The sequence below is a fragment of the Dryobates pubescens genome, chromosome 19, assembly GCF_014839835.1.
Source record: "Dryobates pubescens isolate bDryPub1 chromosome 19, bDryPub1.pri, whole genome shotgun sequence".
NCBI classification, from domain to species: domain Eukaryota; kingdom Metazoa; phylum Chordata; class Aves; order Piciformes; family Picidae; genus Dryobates; species Dryobates pubescens.
In genome coordinates this window covers 11,136,438-11,159,240 of record NC_071630.1, presented here as the reverse complement: position 1 = coordinate 11,159,240, position 22,803 = coordinate 11,136,438, and the positions used below count along the sequence as shown (strand labels likewise).

General features: G+C 40.4%; 1 protein-coding gene across 1 annotated transcript in view; it reads right to left on the bottom strand.

Moving 5' to 3' along the window:
- The window catches only part of USP10 (ubiquitin specific peptidase 10), a 51,177-nt gene extending 31,813 nt beyond the window's left edge, over positions 1-19,364 (bottom strand). Inside the window, exons 1-2 of the mRNA XM_054169899.1 lie at positions 19,247-19,364; positions 307-375 (exon numbers count right to left, since the gene is read on the bottom strand). Coding sequence (XP_054025874.1) covers positions 307-375; positions 19,247-19,267 — 90 coding nt within the window. The 5' untranslated portion in view covers positions 19,268-19,364. The remainder of the gene's footprint in view (positions 1-306; positions 376-19,246) is intronic.
- Between the last annotated feature and the right edge of the window lie 3,439 nt (positions 19,365-22,803).

Genomic DNA, 22,803 nt, shown 5'->3' with positions numbered 1-22,803 from the left:
TAAGCAAAGCCATCAAAGTTGAGGTAATAGAACTGGGCAACTCATTTTAAGCATCCTAATGCTACAACATCTGCTACTCCATCTCTGAGAGACGACAAGCAAAAGCTGGAAAAATTACATCTCTTATTTCTAGAAAGTAACTCAACATTCACATACGTGAAAAGAAGATTCCTGTTCAGTATCTTCAGATTGTAAATTAGCATGCTAAGAGAATGGTAAAAGAAATTGTACTGTTATATTTCAAATACACACAGAGAGCTAGCTTTACAATATTAATTTCTGAAAGAAATTTAAAATAGATCTTACCTCAACAGAGCATCGTGGAGTCACAAAAAACTGATTAAATTCATCAGGGCTGAACTCCCCAAAAATATACTAAAAAAAAAAAAAAAAGGAGAGAGAAAGATCTTGTTAAAGAAGGATTTCTATTCAGTGCAATCAATTTCTGATAAAATCTATTAAAGATATTAGCATTTAGGAAGACCTGTGTGTGAGGGGTCAGAAACTCACTTGTCTGCATCCTAACTCTAATCCTAAATCCTTCCTAATTCTTCAGTAAAGTACTTCACGCTCCAAAACTGCACTCAATGCATTTCTCTTCAAATTCCCACTAGAGGCAATCACAGCACAAAGTGCAGCTCATCCTGTGCCCAGTTTCAAACCAACATGTTGGGTGAGAAGTTGCATCAGTTCACACAAAACCTAGACACAAGCTCTTTTACCTTCTAAACCGAGACACCTACCTATGCTTCAGAGCAGGAAAAACAAGAATTACTTTTCCAGGGTTTTCAGGACCAAGCACATAAATGAAATGCCTCACTATAGAAAAGTTCACCAAATTTAACAATCATCTATTCTGGTGCAGCGGCTCGTGGGAATTTTCATGCTCCGAAACTCTGCATAACACAACTAAGATAAAGTGTCTTTTCCCAAAATTATCTTCCTGCATGCCTTCGAATATCTGTGTTTCTACAGAAAAAGCACGTACCTAAACGAGACCACAAAAATCTCACACTAAAATGAGAGCTTACATTTAGTTTACAGAAAAGTGAGCATTCCCAATAGAAAGGCCTGATAACACTGGAATTTCATAGCACCTAGAAGTTTCTATAAATTTCCACCACCAGCTATAATCAGCTGAATCACATCTGATCACTCAGGACAAAAGAGAGATTACGGGACAGAAAGAAGCTGAGCAAGGCGTTGAACAAACTGACATAATAGGCAAGAGGCCTGGAAAATACCGTTATTAACTCATTCTTGGCATGTGGAAGAATATTCACATTAAGAGTCACTAGTCACAAATAGAATAGCTATGGATAGCTATTATAGCTATAATAGCAGGCCAGTCTGGCCCCATGGCTTACACTCAAGGCTCACCCATCTTCAGTGGTCTGACAGTCATTTCAGACAACACTTTGCTTTCCTCTACCCTTCCAGCAGAAAAGCTTCCCGAAGCAGTGTCAAGCCTTTCTCAATCAAATCCTTAGCCTGGATGTATCAAGATACAGTTAATTACACTGGGAGTTGAACCATAGAGCTGTTCTTATAAAGTGAAAAATCATCTCCAATGAAGCTGTTGCCACAAACTGTTTTTCCCAGACTTTAGGTGGCTTTAACAAGTCATGTACACAACGTTTGTATGACTCAGCCATCTACATTTAAAAGCTGAAGTTTAAGCTAAATTCCATAGCAATTATGAAATTTAGGTTTCTCACATAAAAGTGATTTATACATCACTTTTATGTATGGAAAGGGTTTAGCCATTTTGAATCCCTTCAGTTTTTTTAAACAAATATTCATATCATTTGGTTTAGTCGAAAAACAGTTCTAACAGACAAAATAAACATCAACATTTGTGATACAAACGTCTGAAGCACAGTAAAACAGGTAATGCTTTAAAGAACCTTCACACAGCCAACTGCTGAGAAACCGAGACAGTACAACACCTAAACAGAACAAAATCCCTAAATCAAACTTAAGAGAAAAACTTCACAGTTCTTGATATAAGACTTAAACTTGCCTTAAGCTCTCCATATAACCAAGTCATTTTTGTTCAGTAACACACCAGCTAGAATTGGTCACATTCCAAAAACATGCCCAAGAAAAGCATTTGCTGAATCATAACTAAATTATGTATTTAGGAGATATTTCTGATGCAGTCACGCAACGAAACTATAATCTCAACTATAGACTGTTTAGAGTTATGTAAGTCCAACCCAAATTCCTGCATGTAATAATAGAGTCTTTTCATTTAGCAATATTTTTAACTGAGGTATCACAGGCCTGGTATTTCTGAGTAAAAGTGGTTAATTTTTAATTAGGGAACACAAGACAAAAGTAAAACAAAATTATCAATACTGTATCTTACTGTTGGTACTGTTTCTTTATAATTTAAAAAAACAATATAAGAATATTTACCAACATCTAACTCAAAAACTAATCCCCAGAGCACAAAAAAACCCTTCCCATTTGGGCCTGAAGAAACTGGGATTTTCTTTTATTTAATAAGGCTTTATTTAACAATGCTTTATACCTGCATAATAAAATGAGAAATCTATTTTTTCAAAATAAACTCATTAGGCCACATGACTGATGACATTAGACCGACCCAGCTGAACAAAGCTTCCTGACCTCTGCCTCATCACTCAAGAAAGATTTCTGCAAGCACAACTACATGCTGAAGTGAAAAAAAAAAAATTAAATAATCGTGCTAGCTCCATGGCCTGCTGTCCATCCATGCTACATCCCAATGGATCAGTGTCCCTCCTGCTGTACAAATGGTCTGCATGTGAAAAAATACTTGGTTTAGCTGGGAAGCTTCACCTCTGCAGGACTTACTCTAAAGCATTCATTCAAATTGCAAAGGTTTTTCTATAACTGAATGCTGCAATGCTTAAGCAGTAAGCATTTTTAAAGCAAGAGAACAGTAGGATTTTGTAAAAAGCCTTGCAAGAAATAATCTCACTATCAGTTGGCATTTTTGAGGTTCTAGATTATACACTCTTAATTATTCCACAGAATTCAAAAGCCATTTTCAAGCTGATAAATCAAATCCAACACTTGGAACAATCAAATAAAAGTTTAATTACATTTACAGAGTTCCTGCAGAAGCTACTCATGACCAGAATTAAATTACTCCATACAATAACATTTGAAACAGTTACACTAGCACGTGGTAAAATTTTCCCAAAGTCATTTCAACCTGTTTCAGTTCCAGTTTTAATATATTCAGGTATGCATTTGCACAAGAAACAAGCATACCTCTTAGGACTACAACAAACTGATTCCTTCAAATGTCACACTCATGAACTTGGTGATCCTAAAAGTCTTTTCCTAAGGAAAAAGAATTATGATTCTAATGACCTGTCCCACACAGTATCACCTCTAAACCTGTGTGTACATCACTGGATCTCAAGGTCCCAATCATACATAACAGACTGGGATTTCGTTACAGAAGCTCCAAGAAAAAAGTGGGTTTCAAGAGGCAGATTGCTCATAGCCAGCCCCAACACAGGCAAGAGATTGTGACTTGCTCGGCAGTAAGCCGCTTGGTTACACGTCAGTGCATCAACATCCTCTTTACAGTAACTCCAACTGTACAGTTACCCGAGCACAATTGCTATGACAATGCACATGCACAGACAGCTGAACTGGCCCAGTCCAAAACACATCAGTAACACAAGCTAAACTGTGTGCAGCAATACGCAAAGCCAAAATATTAAAAACATTACCAGTGAAAAGATTAAACTTTGTTTTTTTTTTTCCTTTAAGAGCTCTACACATTTCTTTTTAATAAAGCTTTCCCTGAGCAAAAATACACTTCAGCATTAACTTTTTATTTAAAAAATAAGTTTTGATTTATATGGTCAGACAAAAAAACCACACCTGCTTGAAAAGCATACTAAACAGTGTTCAATGGTCTGAGTGGCAACTCACAAAGTATAGCAGGAATGGTGCTTAGAAGAGAGTGGGGTTGCATGTCAATACTGGACTTGGAAAACAAAAACCAAACAGCAAACTCTTTACAGAATAACAGGCGAAAGTCTGAAAATTTTCCTATTGTAACATTACCCCTAGACTTACTTTTAAAGACACGTAATCCCCAAGAGGCTTAATTCAGTCAACTCTAATTTCCCTTTCCTTCTCAAACCATCTCTGCAACCTACACTATTGTGGCTCCTGAGAAGAAATCCTCTCACTTTTGTGGGAGCAGGTATTTCATGCTGCACTTCTCCTGCTGCTCTCCAGATGATTTAAATCTGCAGAGCCATCATTAACCTTGCATTATGTGCATTCAAGGATCCCTTAAGATACCTCAGCCTGGTGAACTTTATTTCTGCCACAGATTAAGAGCAACGTCAAAACAGGATCATACACATTTCCACAATATTCCACTTGCAGCTGTGTAAGAAAAGCAGACGGAAAATAACAGTCTCATCTGGGAGGAAGCATGGGTGTAGGAGTATGCAGAGGACAAGGTTTCATGAAATCCTTGGGGTAAAAAAAAAACAAAAAAACAAACAACAAACTACCTCGACTGCCCTTCCACATTCTCAGTTCTCAGTGTTGTTTCCAAACCTCTCTTTGAGATGGAAAAACAAAATACTAAACCCAAAACACATTGATATGTTTATTCCATTTTGCAATTCACGACTGTAACCCAATTTGACCATTTAACAGAGATGCACAATATGTTATTACAGATGTTAAAATTCACATGATTGTAACTAAGGGGAGTAAACATGTACCAATGTAACAAATTGCCTTTCTTGAACTTCAGGATCAGAAACTGGTATTTCTTCCAGCTAATATCTCCATACTAAGGTTTAATGGTCAATTCCTTTAAAGATAAAATAATTCACAAAAGTTATTATCCACCCTTTTTTAAAAATCCTAGTTTCAAGATACACAAGTTCTGAACTTCTGGGAGTTTCTGAATTTCTTCTTGCATCTCCGAGACCAAGAATGAAAATAAAAATAAACAATGCTCAAATAAACCTTAAAAATGAGATAGCATTAGGTGGGATGCTACACAACATACACAAAATCTTTCCTTTCAGATGCTGACACTAACAAAACTAGCACATTAAGTTCATAGGGTCGGGGGGGAGGGAAATCACTGCAATATTAAACATACTTTGTGCAACTGTAAAGTGGTAGCTCTGCTCAAAGAAGCTGCTGGGGGTGCCCTGGTTTTTAACTCAATTTTCTTATGTTATTAGCACTTAATGCAAATAAATCTGATTTCCACCTATCAAGACTTTGCAATTAAAGTCTGGAAACTGAATTCAAAATATTCTCATACAGCTTTGGAGAGTACCAGAAAATCCCCAAACCTACAATTAAATTCCTGGAAACATCTCAATGAACCAGATGTAACTGTAGTTCTCAATTCCTTCCTGTGCACCTAAAGTGAGGGCATTAAAAGACCCGTATCTTTGCCGCCTTCTTAACATGGTGAGACTGGAATATTATACAATTAGTCTGCAGATGAGGAACATTTTAAAAAGTATATCACATCTGCAATCTATTTTTTCTATAATACAAGTTCAGGATGTTGAATGAATGAGACTATTGAAACTGGTACAGTGGAAAGGACTTTCAGTCTGTTTCCAAAACTCACAATTGAGCTGGCATCACAAATTTTAGCATTCAGTCTCTCATGCTGTAATGAATCAGTCTTCCCTGTGTCAAGGACCTGCCTCCCAATATAAGCTCTCCTTTAAAAAATCCAATCATTTTAAATACCTCTTTTACAGCAACATCCCAAACCCTCTGAACAGAATAGAACAGACCAGACCAGGTTGGAAAAGACCTTTAACATCATCAAGTCCAACCTATCACCCAGCACCATCTTATCAACTAAATCATGGCACCAAGTGCCTCATCCAGTCTCCTCCCAAACATCTCCAGTGATGGTGACTCCACCACCTCCCTGGGCAGCCCATTCCAATGGCCAAAAACTCTTTCTGTGAAGAACTTCTTCCTAACATCCAGCCTAAACCTCCCCTGGCGCAGCTTGAGACTGTGTCCTCTTGATCTGTTGGTGGTTGCCTGGGATTGTCAGTCTCTGGTGTTTCCAGTCACAACAAAACTGGAATCAGTTTCTGAGTTAATCTCTATAATATGATTACAAGAGTAAAACATCCATCTGCACTTCAGCAGATTTTACGCCACTTTAAACAGAACACTTCATCAACGACATCACCTTTACATCTTTGAGGTGATGTGTCTAGGTTATAACACAAATTACATTAAACCAATTAACCAAACATCTACATAAGAAAATGTGTTTGCTACCACACAGGAATTAAAGCAATAGTACTTTTATAACTTGAATTACCATAACCGACCAAGTGGCATCTTAACTATGCAGACAAAAGCAGCAGCTATGGAATTAATTTCAAGCACAGAGGAGAAAAAAGTTCTCCCAAAACTCCAAAGGATTAAAATGCCTGATCTCCAGGCTCTCCCCACATTAACTGTTTTGTTGTGCTGTCCATGAGCACTTAAAAAAATGAATGCCAACGTTACCTCACTGCCTGCAATGAAATCTCCACTGGTATTCCAGTCTAGCAACATGAACACCCTCCTGAAGGAATACAAGGAGGAGGAGGAGTACATGTTACACAGCTGCTTGTCCTAGAAAAAAGACTAGAAATAGCACTGCTGATGCATCATCATCTTGGCATCACCTGAGCTACAAGAAAGCTAGGAAAATGAAGTGTCAACTTCTGCTTTCAAGAAGCATTAACATGGCTTTCATCTAGCAACCAACAGCTTCAGATCTTACAGTCAAATTAGTTTAAGCTGCAAATTCTTCAACAGCTTTTCCACAAAGGAGTTAAAAATACAGCTTTTGCTTAATGGTGGCAAGGAATAACTCAACTGCATCTAAGCAGAAGGCCTAACAAGTCAAAACTAGTTCAGATATAAATTGAAATTATGAAACGCCTTATGTATACCACACATTATAAAATCGTGCTCACAGAGCTACTTCTGCAAAGTGTACTTATTCTTGAGGCTATCAAGATAGGCTGGAGTAAAGAAACTGAACCATTCAGAGAGAAGTCTGTTTTCTGGCAAGTAAAAAAGGGCACATGAGTATGACAGCACTTGGGTTTTATTAGCAAAGAAAAACACTCTTGCATTAGTCATCCCAGCAGCAAATAAGCTATTTCTCCCTCGCCCTTTACTTTTATTTCATTTTGTCAAGGTTTGTCAACTTGTTTCAGATTCTGGATTTGCAAGCAACAACTCATAGCCAGGTGCTATGAAGATCACTGGCCACATATTTACAGCTGTATCATAGCCTAAATAGTAGCGTTTCAGTAACTGGTAAATCAGTTTCTGAAAAAAATACTGTGCTGTTCTCTCCTCTTTATGACAAAATAAAGTCTATTATATAAAGGTGTGTGGAAATGAAGTTGTACTTTACAGTAGAGCACTGCATATTAAAGCTTGTAACAACTGAAAAACATAGCAAATCCTGTGCAAGCTCTTAGTACAGCTTACAGTCCTTTATCACTAGCCTGCAGCTTAAAACTAGAACATTAACAAATCTACACCGTGCCTGGAGAAAGATCAGAGGTAGGTAAATGTAGGTCAACTAAGCCCATGAGTCAGTGCAACTCTGCCTGCCTACCATTTAAGCAATCAAAGGCTCAAAAATATGACTGTACCTTCCCTTCTTTTTTTCTTCTACGATTCAGAGCTTCTTGGATGCTATTACAGAATTCTCACAACTGAAGTTAAGCATTTTTCCACACATTTGAAATGAATTAGAGGGGAATTTATTTCACTATGGACCCCTCCCAAAATAATAAAATTATCAAATTATCATTCTCCAAAGCTTTCTTCTGATCAGAGGAAAGAACAGATCACTGCCTAGTACAAAAGCACAAGCTGGTGAAATTTCAGGTGTGGCCACAGCAGGTTTAATGAATAAATGGCCCCTGAGAGCCTGACACTATCACAGGGACACAAGACGGATCAGAACAGTTGGTCCTATTCCAAATATTCACAAAGGAAGAGCAGGCTGTGTTCTTTCATTATTACCCGTTTCCATCAATTACAGAACTATTTCAAACAGGGGCAAAACATCATAAAATAACCATGCAAAAAACTGAAAACACAAGCCAGTAACTTAAACCCTAACAAATTTGGCTTCCTCAAAAAAAAGGTGCTCCTGAGCATTCTTGTCTTTCAAACAGCCAGCAGTGCAGCCAGTCCAAGGAAGCTGTCTATGAAGTGCTGACTGTGGTTAACAGTGGAGGAGAAAGGGAGTAGAAGATAAAACACAATCCTTAATCTTGCAGACACCACTGCCTTTATGAGCATGGTGTACCTTCCCCAACTACATAGAGTCTCTCATCTTCTGGTCTCCACAGGACTGCCCCAGCAATAAAACCTCTACTGTTTCTATTTAAAGCTTTCTCCAATTGATATTTTCCTTTTCTTCCAGAAAACAAAGAGCTTGCTCCAAAACAGACACAATTTTATTTAGTCAATCTTTATACTGTTAAGAGGGCAATGCAGCTCTATCACTTATATGTGATCATAAACCAATGCCCACTGACAGGAGGATTTTATCTACATTTTGTGTACCTTTTAATTTCCATCCCGTGTAAAAGGATTAGATATTCTACCAAAGAAAGTATCTTCCTTGTGCCTTTCACTGCAGCCAAGGTAAGAACATAGGTTTTTATCTCACACAAGCAAGAGCTGCAGTGAAGAGCATTCATTTTGGAGCCACAGCTGGAACACCTAAGCACACACCAGACAGTGAGCAAGAGGACAGATAACTGAATTGTCAGGGCTGTTTACATCAAGTCTTAGCTCTCTAAAGAGCAAAAGATGGAATTTCTGACACTTGTACACCAGCATCTCCACCACTACAAGCCCACAAATATCTGCCAGTAATTCAGAGCAGTAACATTTTCCATTGTAATTATTTCCTTGCAATGTCAAACCAAAATAAAAGCCAAAGAAAAAAACTTTCTATTAAATTCTCCAGGCAGGCAGTCCTTGTAAATATCAAAAGAAAAACAGATTCTTCCAAAATAGGAAAACAAATAAAATAAATACCTTCCTGGCTTTGAATTCAGGAATAGTTGTTGGTAAAACACCTCTATCTTCATACCCTCAAAGAGCCTGAAAACACCATCTTCAAGCTGGTTGCTCATAATTCGGCAAACACATTTATTTCAAGCTCTGAGTTACTAGTTACTGAGTCTAATGCACAAACTGTAAACTCTCCCTATCAAAAGGAACAAAAATTAAGACCCAAATTACCTGGAATTTATCTACTGTCTTTTCATCTAATCATCAGTCACAACAGCGTGGCTTTTTTGTGTCTGAGTTCCCACTAGATCACACTTTCAAACTGTTCAGAGAAGATATGAAAGCAAGGTGTTGAAAAGAAGCAAGATTTTTGCTTGGTCACCTTAACCTTGAATTCAGATCTAAATTAGCTGATTCACTTCTAGTAAGAGTGAGTTACAGTGTTTAGTCTGAATCAGAATGGCTTTCAGTCTATGAAGGGCATGCTCCTCATTTCACAGGAGACGCACAGTTCCATAACAGAAGAATTGAAATATAGCCCCATCTACACTAACCATATGGGTGCCCAGGTATCTTATTTTGCTTATCCATCTTTAGAGGTCTTTGTTCAGCAAAAGAGCATCACTTTAAGTCTTTCAACAGCTTGTTAAACTGTTTACAATCCTACTCAGGGTGATGCTGAAAATGCTTTTTCCTCTTCTCAGTGTGAAGGTACAACATGCTGCTACTGTTTACAGCAAATAGCATGGCTCTGCAAACTAAGGAGAAACTTGAAAATAGGGGGGAAGGCTCAAAATTAATTTGCAGAAAGTATCACAAAATAAATAACATGAAAATGTGACTTGCTGTTGATAACTTCTTAAGAACTGATCTAATTTTATTGAGCTCTTAGAGAGACATGCTACTACCTAGGCTACTTGCACAAAGCATATTTTTTTCCAGAAAAACAAAACACTCCTGATTAGTGCAAGTAGAAAGCCTGAACATGACTTTTGGACAAACTACCTTCAATTTCATTTTTACCTATGCAACTCCATTTGTAAGCCACTTCCCAAAGCTGTGGTCCAATTTCTAAGGAACAGCCAAACCTGCACACTTCAAAACCCATTGTTGAGACTCGGAACAGAAGGTCTCTGGTCATGAAATTATATGTGGTATGTTGGAGTGGTGGTTTTAGGCTATTCCTTTAAAATTAGTTATAGATTTTGAGCAGAAAAGTAGAAAAATATAAATAAACCACTATTGGGTGTAGAAAAGGAAAATAAAATATTATCCTAATAATATTTTCAAATTCATTGGATAAATATCTAGAATGAGAGGATCTGTGTCAGAGGACACAGTCTCAGGCTGCGCCAGGGGAGGTTCAGGCTGGATGTTAGAAAAAAGTTCTATACAGAAAGAGTGATTGCCCATTGGAATGGGCTGCCTGGGGAGGTGGTGGAGTCGCCATCACTGGAGGTTTTTAGGAGAAGACTTGACAGGGTGCTTGGTGCTGTGGGTTAGTTGCTTGGGCGGTGTTGGATTGGTGATGGGTTGGACGCGATGATCTTGAAGGTCTCTTCCAACCTGGTTTATTCTATGTATTCTATGTATTCTATGTACCATAACAACTCTTCCCTTTTCTCTTCTGATCTCTTGACTGTTCTGCTTCACTTGGGAGAGACAACCTGCTTATTGGCTGGCTTTGGCTAAGTCTAACTTCTCTGCTCCTTTCTCTTGTCCCTTTTGTACAGCGGGGTAGGGAGGGAGAAGCTAGTAGCTTCCTCTTGTCCTTGGCCAAGGAGGTCCCTGTGCTGTTTATTAATTGTAAATATCTGTGTAATATTGTGAATACTGTATATTTTGTACATAGTCATTGCATGCCATTGTAGAGTGTAGTTTTTGCTGGTAAATACAGCTTCATTTGCTTCTGAGTTGGTCTGGCAAAAGTTAATGCTGGGGGGAAACTTCAACCCACCACAGGTGGTGTGATGTGAGTTATGAGATGTGGCGGGTGCTGTGGGCACTGTGGTATGGTTGTGTAGTGCAGAGTGGGGTGGGGTGATGGGGTGTGGGTGGCATGGTGGGGCACGGGTGATGCGGTGTGGGGTGGGCAATGCGGTGGTGTGCGTGCATATCTGCAACTCCAGCACCTTCTATCTTCACCCTCATCCACCTGCAGTATAAAGGAGCAAGATCATTTTACAACACTCCACCTAAATACCAGCAAATTTAATCTGTAATGCAAACAAACTTGAGCAACAACGATGACACCACACCATCCTATTTCACCATGCCTATTGTGAATTTATACTTTCCACTTTCAAAAAACACCCATTTAGGCAGCTTTTGAAAGAACACACTTCTCGTGGCTGTACATTGCCTCCTCTGGTCCCAAATCCAATAAAAAAAATCTTATGCAAATCATAAAAACACATTTGGCAAACACAACCAGTCAGTCATATTGTTGTTTGAAACAGATGTTTTGAAAATAGGACAGAAAATACAAACTGAACTAAGTTCCAAATAAGTGATGTCTGCCATTATAAAATATTGCAACCTCTGGCTACTCAGTAAACACAGTAGATGCACTGAACACTGATACTCGGAGCTGACCATCCAAGATAACACAGTAAATAGGTGCTCATTAATTACAAGCATTTTCATAAAATAAATACATTTGAAACACACATATACAAGACTTGGCACACAAATCAAACAGCTACAAAATACCTTAGCTCTTAGCTCACCACTAAGTATTGCCTAGAAAAAACTGAAAATCTCAGACTAACCATGAAGTCACACCAACACAAAAATAGTGTACACATACTGTAGTTCAGTGCACAATCAAGCACTGGGAACAAGCAATGCCTCTAAACCACTGCAACTTTCAACTCACCATTACAAGCTGCAGCACAAAATGAAGGAAAAAACCTGTGCACACAGCTGCCCTAACACTTCTGGGTGAAGACTGATGAGAACTCGGGGAAATCTCTATTTTAAGTATGCAATTAGACCAAAGCAGAAAACCATAATGGCCTTTTTGTGACAATCATTACTACGAAGGGAAATACATGTCCATTGCCTTTATTCTCCACAATTAAGGAACTCTGAGTCTTTGGCAACATCTGAAACATTACATACCAGCCTTGGTTATTTACAGTCCTTTGGAGTCACAGTAACAAGAGTGACCACTACAGTTCAGCGTTGTGTTTTAACGAAGTTCAAAAGACTGAGAGGGCAAATCTGTTGTCATGATCAAACTCAACAGCTTTATTTCCTCTGCTCCAAAAGTTGACTGCTCCTCTTTCACACTTTTATGATGCTGCTTCACTTGCGTTTTCTGTTGCTTACAAAGCCAGGATGCTAATTTTATATATCTCTTGCTTGCTTGCTATGAAAGCATATTACAGTATCACAGTATCACTAAGGTTGGAAGAGACCCCAAGGATCACCGAGTCCAACCTGTCTCCACAGACCTCATGACTGTATTAACAGCATAAACACTTTTTGTTGTCCTAAGTTTTATAGGAAGTGTTCATTGTGATTTGCAGAAGCTTAATGCTTTTTGTTAAGGGGCCATAGCCTATGGTCACAGCCATTAGCAAACAAGAAGAAAATGAGGAGTATTAGGAATTGCCTGAGTAAGTTGCCTTTTTTTTCAGTTTTCAATTAATTACAGTGCTCCACAAAAATTTCCAAACAGTGGTAGCTTTGGTTTTGTATCCCAAAGGCTTCAGCGGAACAGAAAATGAGGTTTTCCATGCTTTAAGGACATTACAGTACCATTTCTTACTTTCTCTGCTAACAGCTACTTAACCTTAGAGACCATATGATTTAATGGATACAGTGAAGTAGACTGGAACTTAAACTTGACTCTTCTTGCCATTCAGCTGTAACTTTTGCTGACAATTCTTTTCCTCTCTTCTTTATTTCTCTCTCCTTCTATCATACCTAGTCATATTTAAAATGACAAGACCATCCCATATGATGTACCAGTATAGAGTAATTTTTAAACACATACCCTCCTAAGTATCATCATTCACAACCATTATTTGAATACAAGTAACCTAATTGCCCATTGCTAGCATTAAACTAAGTAGCTCAACTTTTTCCATCTCCTTCTGCATCCAACCTAATGTTTGCAGCATGAATCAAAGGTATTATCAATATCTTTCCTCTATCTACCCCCTTTTTCTATCAGTCATTTCTTTAGCTCCCACAAGGTTGGCTTTGAATTAATTTCCCTCTTTACAACTTACTCTCAGCCTGTTCAAATGAGAGCAACGTGCAAAAGTAACTCTCTTTCACCAGACAGTCAGGAGTTGAGAGTATCTGTGGTTTAATACCATGTACAGCATCTTAAGTCTTGGTACCTTCACACAATGACAATCACCACATCTAAAGTCACTCATGACATCCAATACCTGGTAACCCCACCTGCATTCTAGAGCTTTCAATGCTAGTAACAGGGGATCTTTAACCAACTTAAACCATACGTTTATATTTGCAATACAAGCTAAAGGGCAAGCTATATACACATACATCCCAGACAGGTACGTGCATATAGCAAAGCTGTTAAGCACTCTTGAAAGTAGGAGCATTACCTTGACACTGTAAGAATCACTACTGGCAATGTGTTGCTACACTGCCTACAAAGGAATCCCACTCCAACAAGACAAAACATTTTTGGGAGAGAGGCCTTCTCTTCTTTGCATGAATGACACGTAACTTTTCTATTTTAAGTTATACTGCTAAACCCATTGCCAGCCTGCAACATTCATGGGAAAAACGAGGCAGGAAACCTGTGAATCACTACAGCAGGATCTAAATGATGCATGAAAACTCATGCCTGCTGCACCAAGGGAATACAGCACTGCTGTTTTTGCTCGTATGTTGAGCTTGATTGGAAAAAAAAAACCAAAAGTCTTTCATATACAGAATTCTTTGACAAAAAACTACATTCTCATTTTTTAAATGTGTATGTTGACATAATCTTTAAAGATATGTTGTTCTTTGGAGTTTCTTACAGCTCAGACAGTTTTCCACCTCAAAGATGAACCCAAATCAGGGGGTTTTAGCAAAGTAAAAAAAAAAAATTACAGAACCCTTAAGTGATTTCCCAGTTTGTGCTGACATTATACACATAATGGAGGCTGAGCCATATACCTTTCTTTCCTACTTCCATACATGATATAAATTCACATACATTACTGCAAGTAACAAAATTCCCAAAGCATTTTTGCACACTTCAGTTTGCGCGGCATTAGCATTTGTCACTACCATAGACCTCTTAAATTTTTGTCAAACAAATGCTCCTCCATAAGGTGTATGATTTAAATAAGCTTACACAAACACTTTGTTAGGGCTGCTGTGATTTAACCTACCTCCTGCCTAACTAGAGGTGAAGAAAAACAGACCTTGTAGCACAAACCAAAGATCAATAAATCCTATGCTGTCAAACAAGGAGGAAATGCTCTTTGGTGTATTTAAACGATCGAGAACATCTGCAGTTAAATTAGGTATTAGAGAGTCAAATGCAAAATGAAAAATACTAATGTACTTCAAAGTTTTCTCTATTACAGTGTTAATGAATATGTTAATGTAAGCATTAATCTAACAAAAACCTCAGCATGGCACCATTACCGGGAACACTTGAACCACGTAGTCTTAAATGCAGATGTTACTATGCAACAAAATAGAAATAAAGTTTAGAACCCCAATTCTTAAATGAACTGCTCCTTTATGGAGGGTTTGTGTGTGTTTGTACCCCTGTGCACACAGGCACACATGTACACACACACACTTTTTTCCCCACCATGAAGCATAATCCTATTGTTCCATAATCCCCAGTTATACGTTTAATGATCACACATAAAACACTTCCATCCAAAAGAAAAACCGCAGTACTAGCACGTTTAATTCTTTGGAAATGAACATCTACATTGCTGAAATGGCATTAGAGTGACAAATGACCATAATCCAATGGCCCAAGGCCAGCAACTTCTATTACAACAGATTTGGCTGGTTTGTACGACACAGCATGTTGCGTATATATCACTACACAGAAGTGAGACTGCTTAGTTTACCTATAAACAAACCCCACTTCACTTTACAAGTATTTCAATAGCTAATAGAATGGAAAAAGCAGTGTGTCCAAGCAACTGCCCACAAAACTGGATTTATTAATGGGTAAATGGCTGGATCCATTCTACAAAGTCTCCCAATCAGTGCTATACCCTCAAATGCACAGAAAAAAATAGCAGTGATTCACAAAAACTGTCGGGTTTATTCTATTATTTGCATGCTGCCATATAGTTCCAAATTTAAGTTCTATGTCAGTTTTCCCAGACTGGCTTTTTTAAGTTAACCAACCCACATTCACCCACTATGCTCTGTGTGGATTCACCATTCACATTTTAGAAAGGCAAATGATAACTTCTGGCTACCTAAACTCACAACTTCAGCTGCAGCCTGAATTCCTGACACCAGAGAAGCCTGAAACTACTCACTCCAGAGGCTCTAGTGTGAGGATGAACCCATGCCCTTCTGAGTGACAAAAAGTGGGACCAAAAGGAGGCAGGGGAAATAAATCCAGCTTCTTCATCCCCTTAAAATACAGAACAGCAATTGAATGGGACAGAGGAGATGCAGCAGCTACTGCAGGATGCTACATTCAAACACATCTCTCCAAACCCACTCACCGGTAGACACTGCCCAGACTCATCTTTTGTTTTCAGGGTTCCCCCTTCCCCAGTTTTCACTGTATTTCATGAACCTGACAGAACCCACACTGCCCTCTCTCCACGCACTTCTTCATGCCTGTAAGGACACTGGCACATCCAACATATCTGCAGAATATCATAAGAAATTCTCATCCAGCTGTGTGATGACCATTTTTTAAAGATTATTTGTGATACAGATGATTTTGTAATCCAGGTCACCCACAAACATGCAAGACACTGCAAGGACAGGACAGAACAAATGCCTACAGACTGCTGCTTGCCTTTTTTTTTTTTTTTTTCCCAGAAACAGCAGTGGCTTAAGGGAACATCAAACTACACCCTGCCAGGGAGCCACACTCCAAGCCAGCCATAAAAGAGGTAGTTTGCAGTGCAGTATTTCAGGGAGTCAGATTGCATGCCATGTCCTGAGTTCCAGTTATTCTGGTTGCCAGGCTAGACAGACTTGGGTGAGGATGAGCAGCTCATGAGCTTGTTCAGCTTTTTATGAACATGAACTCTACTGGTTTTTACTTCAGCTGGGTTTGAGGGAAAGAGAGTACACTTAAAATGGCACCGAGTTCATCTGACACCACAGTAATGGTGAAAGAACAAAACAAGCATAAATGATTCATTCTGCTATGGTATCCTTTATTCTGCTTAACTTGTTTTCACAAGATTTATAGATGGTGTGTTTGTATTCTTTCTATGATTAACAATAGGAAAAGTGGTTAAAACAACTGTTTAGACAGTTCCTACAGCATCACTCTTTTCAAACAGGGAAATAGTTTTATAGTACATCCTTTCCCCTCCCCCCCCCCCCCGCAAAGATTTTTAGCTGACCTTGATGACAAGTAGTTTAGACTACATTCAGTGCTAAATCAGCTCAATCTATCTACTGTCATATGAAACTTGCAGTGACACAACAGGTTTACTTTTAGCTCACCTTAGCAAAAAAAAAAAAAAACAATCTTACAGATTCAGAATATATTCAGAACACACCCAGAAAACTGACAGCAACACTTAAATATCTCCTAATATCCCCTTAAATGATTATGAAATAATGACATAGAACACAGAGGTACAAACGACCAGCAGTACCCCTGTGCTTGCTGACTAGTTGGCCAGCCAAAATTAATGTCCTTTTGAAAATACATAATATGGTCTCATTTAATGATTCATTTGTTACAAAGTGCGAACTGATGAAGTATTTCTGCCCACTATTACATGAATCCATTAACTGGCAGGAATCTGACTGTGCATTGCAGCTATTAGAAGAACGTGATTTTCCTGAAGACTTTTTTCTCCCATGTGACAGAAAAAAATGTTTCAGTTACACTCAAATTAACTCAGTACACTCAAATTAACAGTCATAGAAAAACTAAACACTTTAGCCTAGGACTCTGCATTCTGAGACATATGACTAAATAACATCATGAATAAATAACACAATGACTAAATAATGTTATTTAGTCTTGCGATCAGAATGTACAACTTTTATCAAAACTCTATTTTTTCTAGTTATCTGCAGAAATATCACCCTAAAATAAAAAGGAAACACCTACATGCAAAACTGCATCCCTAAGTTTATCTTTATTATCTTCTTTCCATCCAAAAAAGTCCAAACCAGTTACCTCACTTCAACAGTGTGCTCTAGAATATGCAGCCACATAAATCCTAGGCAGTATTTAAACAGACTGGTTACAACAGGGCAGGGGAACACAAACCCAGGCTGTTTTAATGATACAAAGATCTCACAGATTTGCTTCCCAACTACATATAAATTTAATAAGCAATCCTCACAAGACCTAAATATCTATCTTTTCCTAAACAGGGCATTGATTTAAAAGCCTGTGTACAAGTTACTGCTAAACATGAATTTGCAGTTTACTTTTAATTATAGCTTCACCATAAACTAAATTATCCACTGAACTCTTCTGGTTTCAAGGTACACGAATTTAATTAACTACAGACAGAAAAAATTCCTTAATTCTTCTAGATCAACAAGAAAACTGCAATGTAAAACCCAGCCTGTTATCAAACTGACCACATGCATTGCGGTCTGGTACTGAGCAGAGAGGAAAGGAGCTAGTCAAACAGCCTCCAAGTGGGACACTGAATCCAACTATCATTTAACAGAAGGCTGAAAAAAAAGTCCAAATGTAAGTGAGTTTCCTCCACTTTGAAAGAAAAGTTGAAGGATAAAATAGTTTTAAAACTATTTACAACAAACTCCAGGAACTGCAACTGCACTCAGATCACTCCTGTTAATAAAATTCCATCCCTCTTTCTCTCAAACATAAATAAATCAAGCTAGACATGAACGGTCATGATAGTTTTCACTTTTCACAACTTTTAGATGTGGGCCTTAACTGTCCTTCAGAAAAAAAAACAAACATAATTAAGAAAAAAGCATCATCTTCTTTGAAACTTACATTTTATGAAAGGTACTTTCCACCATGAAATACACTTAATGAAATTATCTTTAACACGCTTGAAGTTTTCTAAACTTCACTATCTGCGGGAGAACAAAGTTGTACAAAAATCTTCCAAATAAACACCTCGGTTCACACACTGCCTGGGATTTAGCCAGACATTTTCACTTTAAAGCTTTTTGGGTGAAAAATCTCATAGTAAAGACATAATGAAGCTAACCCGTTCAATCATTTGCTCTAAGCACACAATAAATTAGAGCAGGAATCGAGCTTTTAACTTCCAGTGCAAAACTACCACGATCGCAGTTTTGGGTTGTTTTATTTTTTTTTCACTCCGTGCACAAATCTTCTGGCTGGCTGAGTTAGTGGGAGACAGGGAAACTGCACACGCATCCCCATGCACAGTAATCTTGCAACACTCAGCCCTTTGCACCCCAATGCGCTGAGGTTTATTGAGTGTTGGGGCGGGGAGGGGGGAGGGAGAGACAGGATTAGTTTACAAATCTCCTTATTCCCTTCTCATTATAGAATCGCTTCTGTCTCTCCTCACCTCAAAAAAAAAAAAAAAAAAGCCAACAAAAAACAACCAAAGAGTGGGGGAGGTAAAAGAGCTCAGGCTACTCTCTTCCAACCATCGTCTCCTCGCAACGGCTCAGATGGGGGTACAGCATCGATTTCACCCCACAGAGAACTCCCGCAGGCCTCCTCCTCCCCTCCGCTTCTTCCCCCCGGCCAAGGCACGGCAATACCGGCGCGACGAGGGGACGAACCCCAACCCGCTGGGCCTCTGCACAGGGCAGGGCCGCCGCCAGCAGCACAAGAGGCTGCCGTCCCGCCCGGCAGGGAGGCCCCTCCACCGCCCTGAGGAGATTCAATGAAGCTGCAGAATCACCCTGGGCCTAGTCCGGGCCACCACGCTCCCCCCCCCCCCCCCCCCCCCCCCCCCCCTTCAGCGAGCCGCGGCGCGGGGCCCAGCTGCCCCTCAGAACCCATCAGAAAAAAACCCGCAGCAACGCAAGCAAGCAGCGAGGGGTCGGCCAGTACCTGAGCGCTGTTCACAGCCATGGCGCCCCGCGTCCGTAGGGAGCTCGGCGTCTCCCGGGCGCCTCACGCTGCTGCCCCCGCCGCCGCCATCTTCTCTCTCGCACGCACCAGCCGGGCGGGCAGGCGGCGCGTACTGCGCCTGCGTACGGCGCCGCCGGGGAGGGGCGGGCAGGGCCGGGCGCGCCTCTGCGCCTGCGCGCGGGTCGGGCAGCGCTGGCGGGCGGGGGCGACGCAGGCGCAGTGGCGGCCGAGCAAGAGACGGGGCGGCTCTGAACGAGGGGCCCGGTGGCGGGTGGTAGAGGGTGCTGTAGGGCTGGGGGCTTTGAGGGGCGGGGGGCCACCCTCGGGGCCGCCTTCTTAGGGAGGGAGCTGGGGAGCCCGAGGCGCGAAGGAGGGCGAGACTGCCAAGAAAGTTCGCTTTCAGCCCAAAGGGGAGGAGGAGTTGCCGTGAGGCGGGCGGCCATGAGGCCACCGTGAGGCGGGCTCAGGCTGAGGCAGTGGCGGGAGACTGGTCCCACATTGCTGTGGCTGCAGCCGCGCAGCCTGTGGCTCAGCTGTGAGTAACCTGGAAGAGGTAATACGGCCGGCCCTGTGCTACTGGCCTAAGGTAGTGCTGTGCAGCAGAAACGCACATGGAAAGAGGCCAGCAGCCAGGCTGCCCCCAAGCAATTAATCGTGGGTTCACCTCGAAAGATTGTAAAAGGCCGTGTGCCAAGGGTTACTCCAGCAGGTGAGAGGTTGGCTGCGTGCCCATGTGCTGTCAGAGCAGAGCTGTTCCACGTCTGTCCCGAATAACAAGAGTGGGAAGGGGTTCAGCGTTTATATCAGGAAAAAAAGTGATTAAGGAAGTCTGATGATTTTGAGAGGACTGAGTCATAACTGAACAGTGAACCCCCGGGCAGGAATCTATTCAATTGATCGCTAATTGACTTAATATTTTTGTTCCTTAAGCTACAAAATCCTGCAAAGGTCTACTTCAGCTGGGAAGCAAATCTTTGAGAAAGCTTTAACATCACTGCAAAAGTTGAAGAGAATAAAAGGAAATGTGCCTGGCTGCTGAGAGAGGAGAGTCACAGAAAGCAGGAAGAAGATTCACCCTCTTTATACCACGAGGACATTTCCCTCTTGTTTTATGAAGTGCAACACTTAATGTGTGCTCATGGCACTAAGTGATTTTCTGTATCAGCTTCTGTCCTTTTTAGCTGACACACCCTGCTGCCACTCCTTCTCTTTTGTTTCCAGCCAGTGTTGCCCTGTCCTAAGGCAGAGAACTAGCAGTGAAAATGGCTGTTTAATATTAAAAGAGAAAAACAAAACAGGGAGACAAATGTATAGGCTTTTTGCATACAGCATTTTAAACGTTTGGAACCCACTCTCCCCCGCAGGAGTCTAATTTACAAGGTAAATAATGGAGTGAAAGCCCTTACATAGCTCATCTGGTTGAAGGCAAAATTCCCTTTGCCCACAATCCTGCCTAAGTAAACTGTTTCTGCTGGAAAGGCTGCCCCTGCAAATGGCTGAAAACACAAATGAGCATGCTCCCTCCCGCATGAAAACCAGTAAGTTCCAGCACCGGTACTGTAGAAAACCATAGGTTATGGTGAAAACTGACATGGAAAGGAAGGCTGTCACTGTCTCATAGTTCAGCAACATTTAAAACATTTTCAAATTTACTCCATTCAGTTTCACTGTAAAAGCCTGTTAAGGTTTTACCACAGTATATTGCAGTAATGGAAGTTTTATTGTAATAGCAGGTTTTGAAGAAACTTACCTGCTGGAAAGTTTCCACCTCAGATCTGGTCTACCATCCATTTTTGCCATTTTTATTGGTCTGTTCCTGCATCACTGCACAAATCAGATTTATTTTCTTCTATCCTTCATGCCAGCACTCATGAATTACAGCTCCCAAACAACATGTTGCCTTCCTGACTTCCAACAAAAAAGGTGCTGTGGTTTTGTTTCTGTGTATCCGTGACCTAAGATTCACCGAGTAAAGCACTGCTCCTAACAACATGATGCTGACTTAATTATTTTGTGAATTCAACAACAAATGAGGTCCACAGCTATGGAAATAAAGGACTATCTGACATGAGTTAGTGAGCTGAATGGACTGCTCCCAAGTTAGCTGCCTCACTGTAACTCCTGCAATTGTTCTTATCCTACTGGAAATGCAAAGTGTGTGGGAATGGCTCACCCTTCCATAATGCACTTCCCATGATTTCACTAGATCATAAGACCTGTGCTCATGACAGTTCCCACGAGGGGAAGGATTAACACATACGACTTTTCTGAGTAAGGCAGGCACAGCCACGCTTTCAGGGCAGAGGGGAATGTTCTCCTGTAGTGCTGCAAGAACTGGTGCACCACTGTAGGAGGTTTACTCCTGTCCATGTAAAGTTTCCTCCTAGTGCTAAGAGCTTTAGGAGCTCTCAATAATTTCTTTCAGAGATGCAGAAATTTCATCCCAATAGTTTCTGGGTGCAGTAAGTCCTTTGCTGCTTCTCCAATCATTCTGTCAATGTGGAAAATAAAAAAAAAAAAAAAAAGGCAGTCAGCACCTCATTGTGTTCTGGGGGGACCAAGACACAGCAAGCTAAGGTGTAGAGAGAAAACAGAAGCATTTAAAGCACCAGGAGTCCTGAGGAGCAGCCTTATGCCCATGACACAAAAGACAGTGCTGGGGAAGTAGCTCTTTTCACTCCATCCACATCATTGCTTACCACGAAGTATTTACAAGTAGCACTCAGTTTTCCTGGCTGGCACTTGGGAAAGGCTTCTGAGGTGGGTCAGGTGGCTCCTTGTATTTGAAGTTTTCAGTAGAAAACCATCCTAGTTGAGGCCAGTGTCCTGAGAGATATCATTGGCATATGTCTGCTGGAGGCAGCTATGACAATGCTCCTCCAGCGTATGGTCCACAGAGACACCGTGAGCTTTGCCAGGGGTGAATTGAGCTGGTTTCACAGTGATATGGTTACAAGATACAGTGCCTAGGAAGAAGGAACAGAAGTCACTGCTGAAGCAGGTACCTTTTACTGATTGTAGTTATGCTAAAATGTTTTTGCAACTCTGATAAAGTTCTTCCTTTACAGAACTTGTTTAGGGCCTTCTGGTCAACCTTTTTTTAACAAAGTAGCTCATGCTGGAGAGTCACTGCTGAGACTTTCCCATGCTCTGAGCACTGAAACAAGCTTGTAGAATAAGTTTTGAGCTTTCTGTTGCCTACATTGCCCAGGCCAGCAATAGGCATCCCAGTAGAATTCCCAGGTAGGAGCAATAAGCTGAGTAGCACAGAACACCAACAAGTCCTTCATTCCAAAAGTGCATTAATGCAATCTGATGTCAAACTCTGCATCCCTGAATTTCCTGAAAACTTGTGACAAATGCATTTAGTTTGTTGATGGGAGGAACTTACTTCAAGTTAACCTGAAACAAATCTGCAGTCTGGACAAGCCTTTAGTTGATCATGTGGATGCTTGACTCAGTATGGCCTGTGTTTTAATGATCTATGTAAACCTTTGAGCTGAATTATCTGTGACTTATTCATCCTTGTCTTAGAT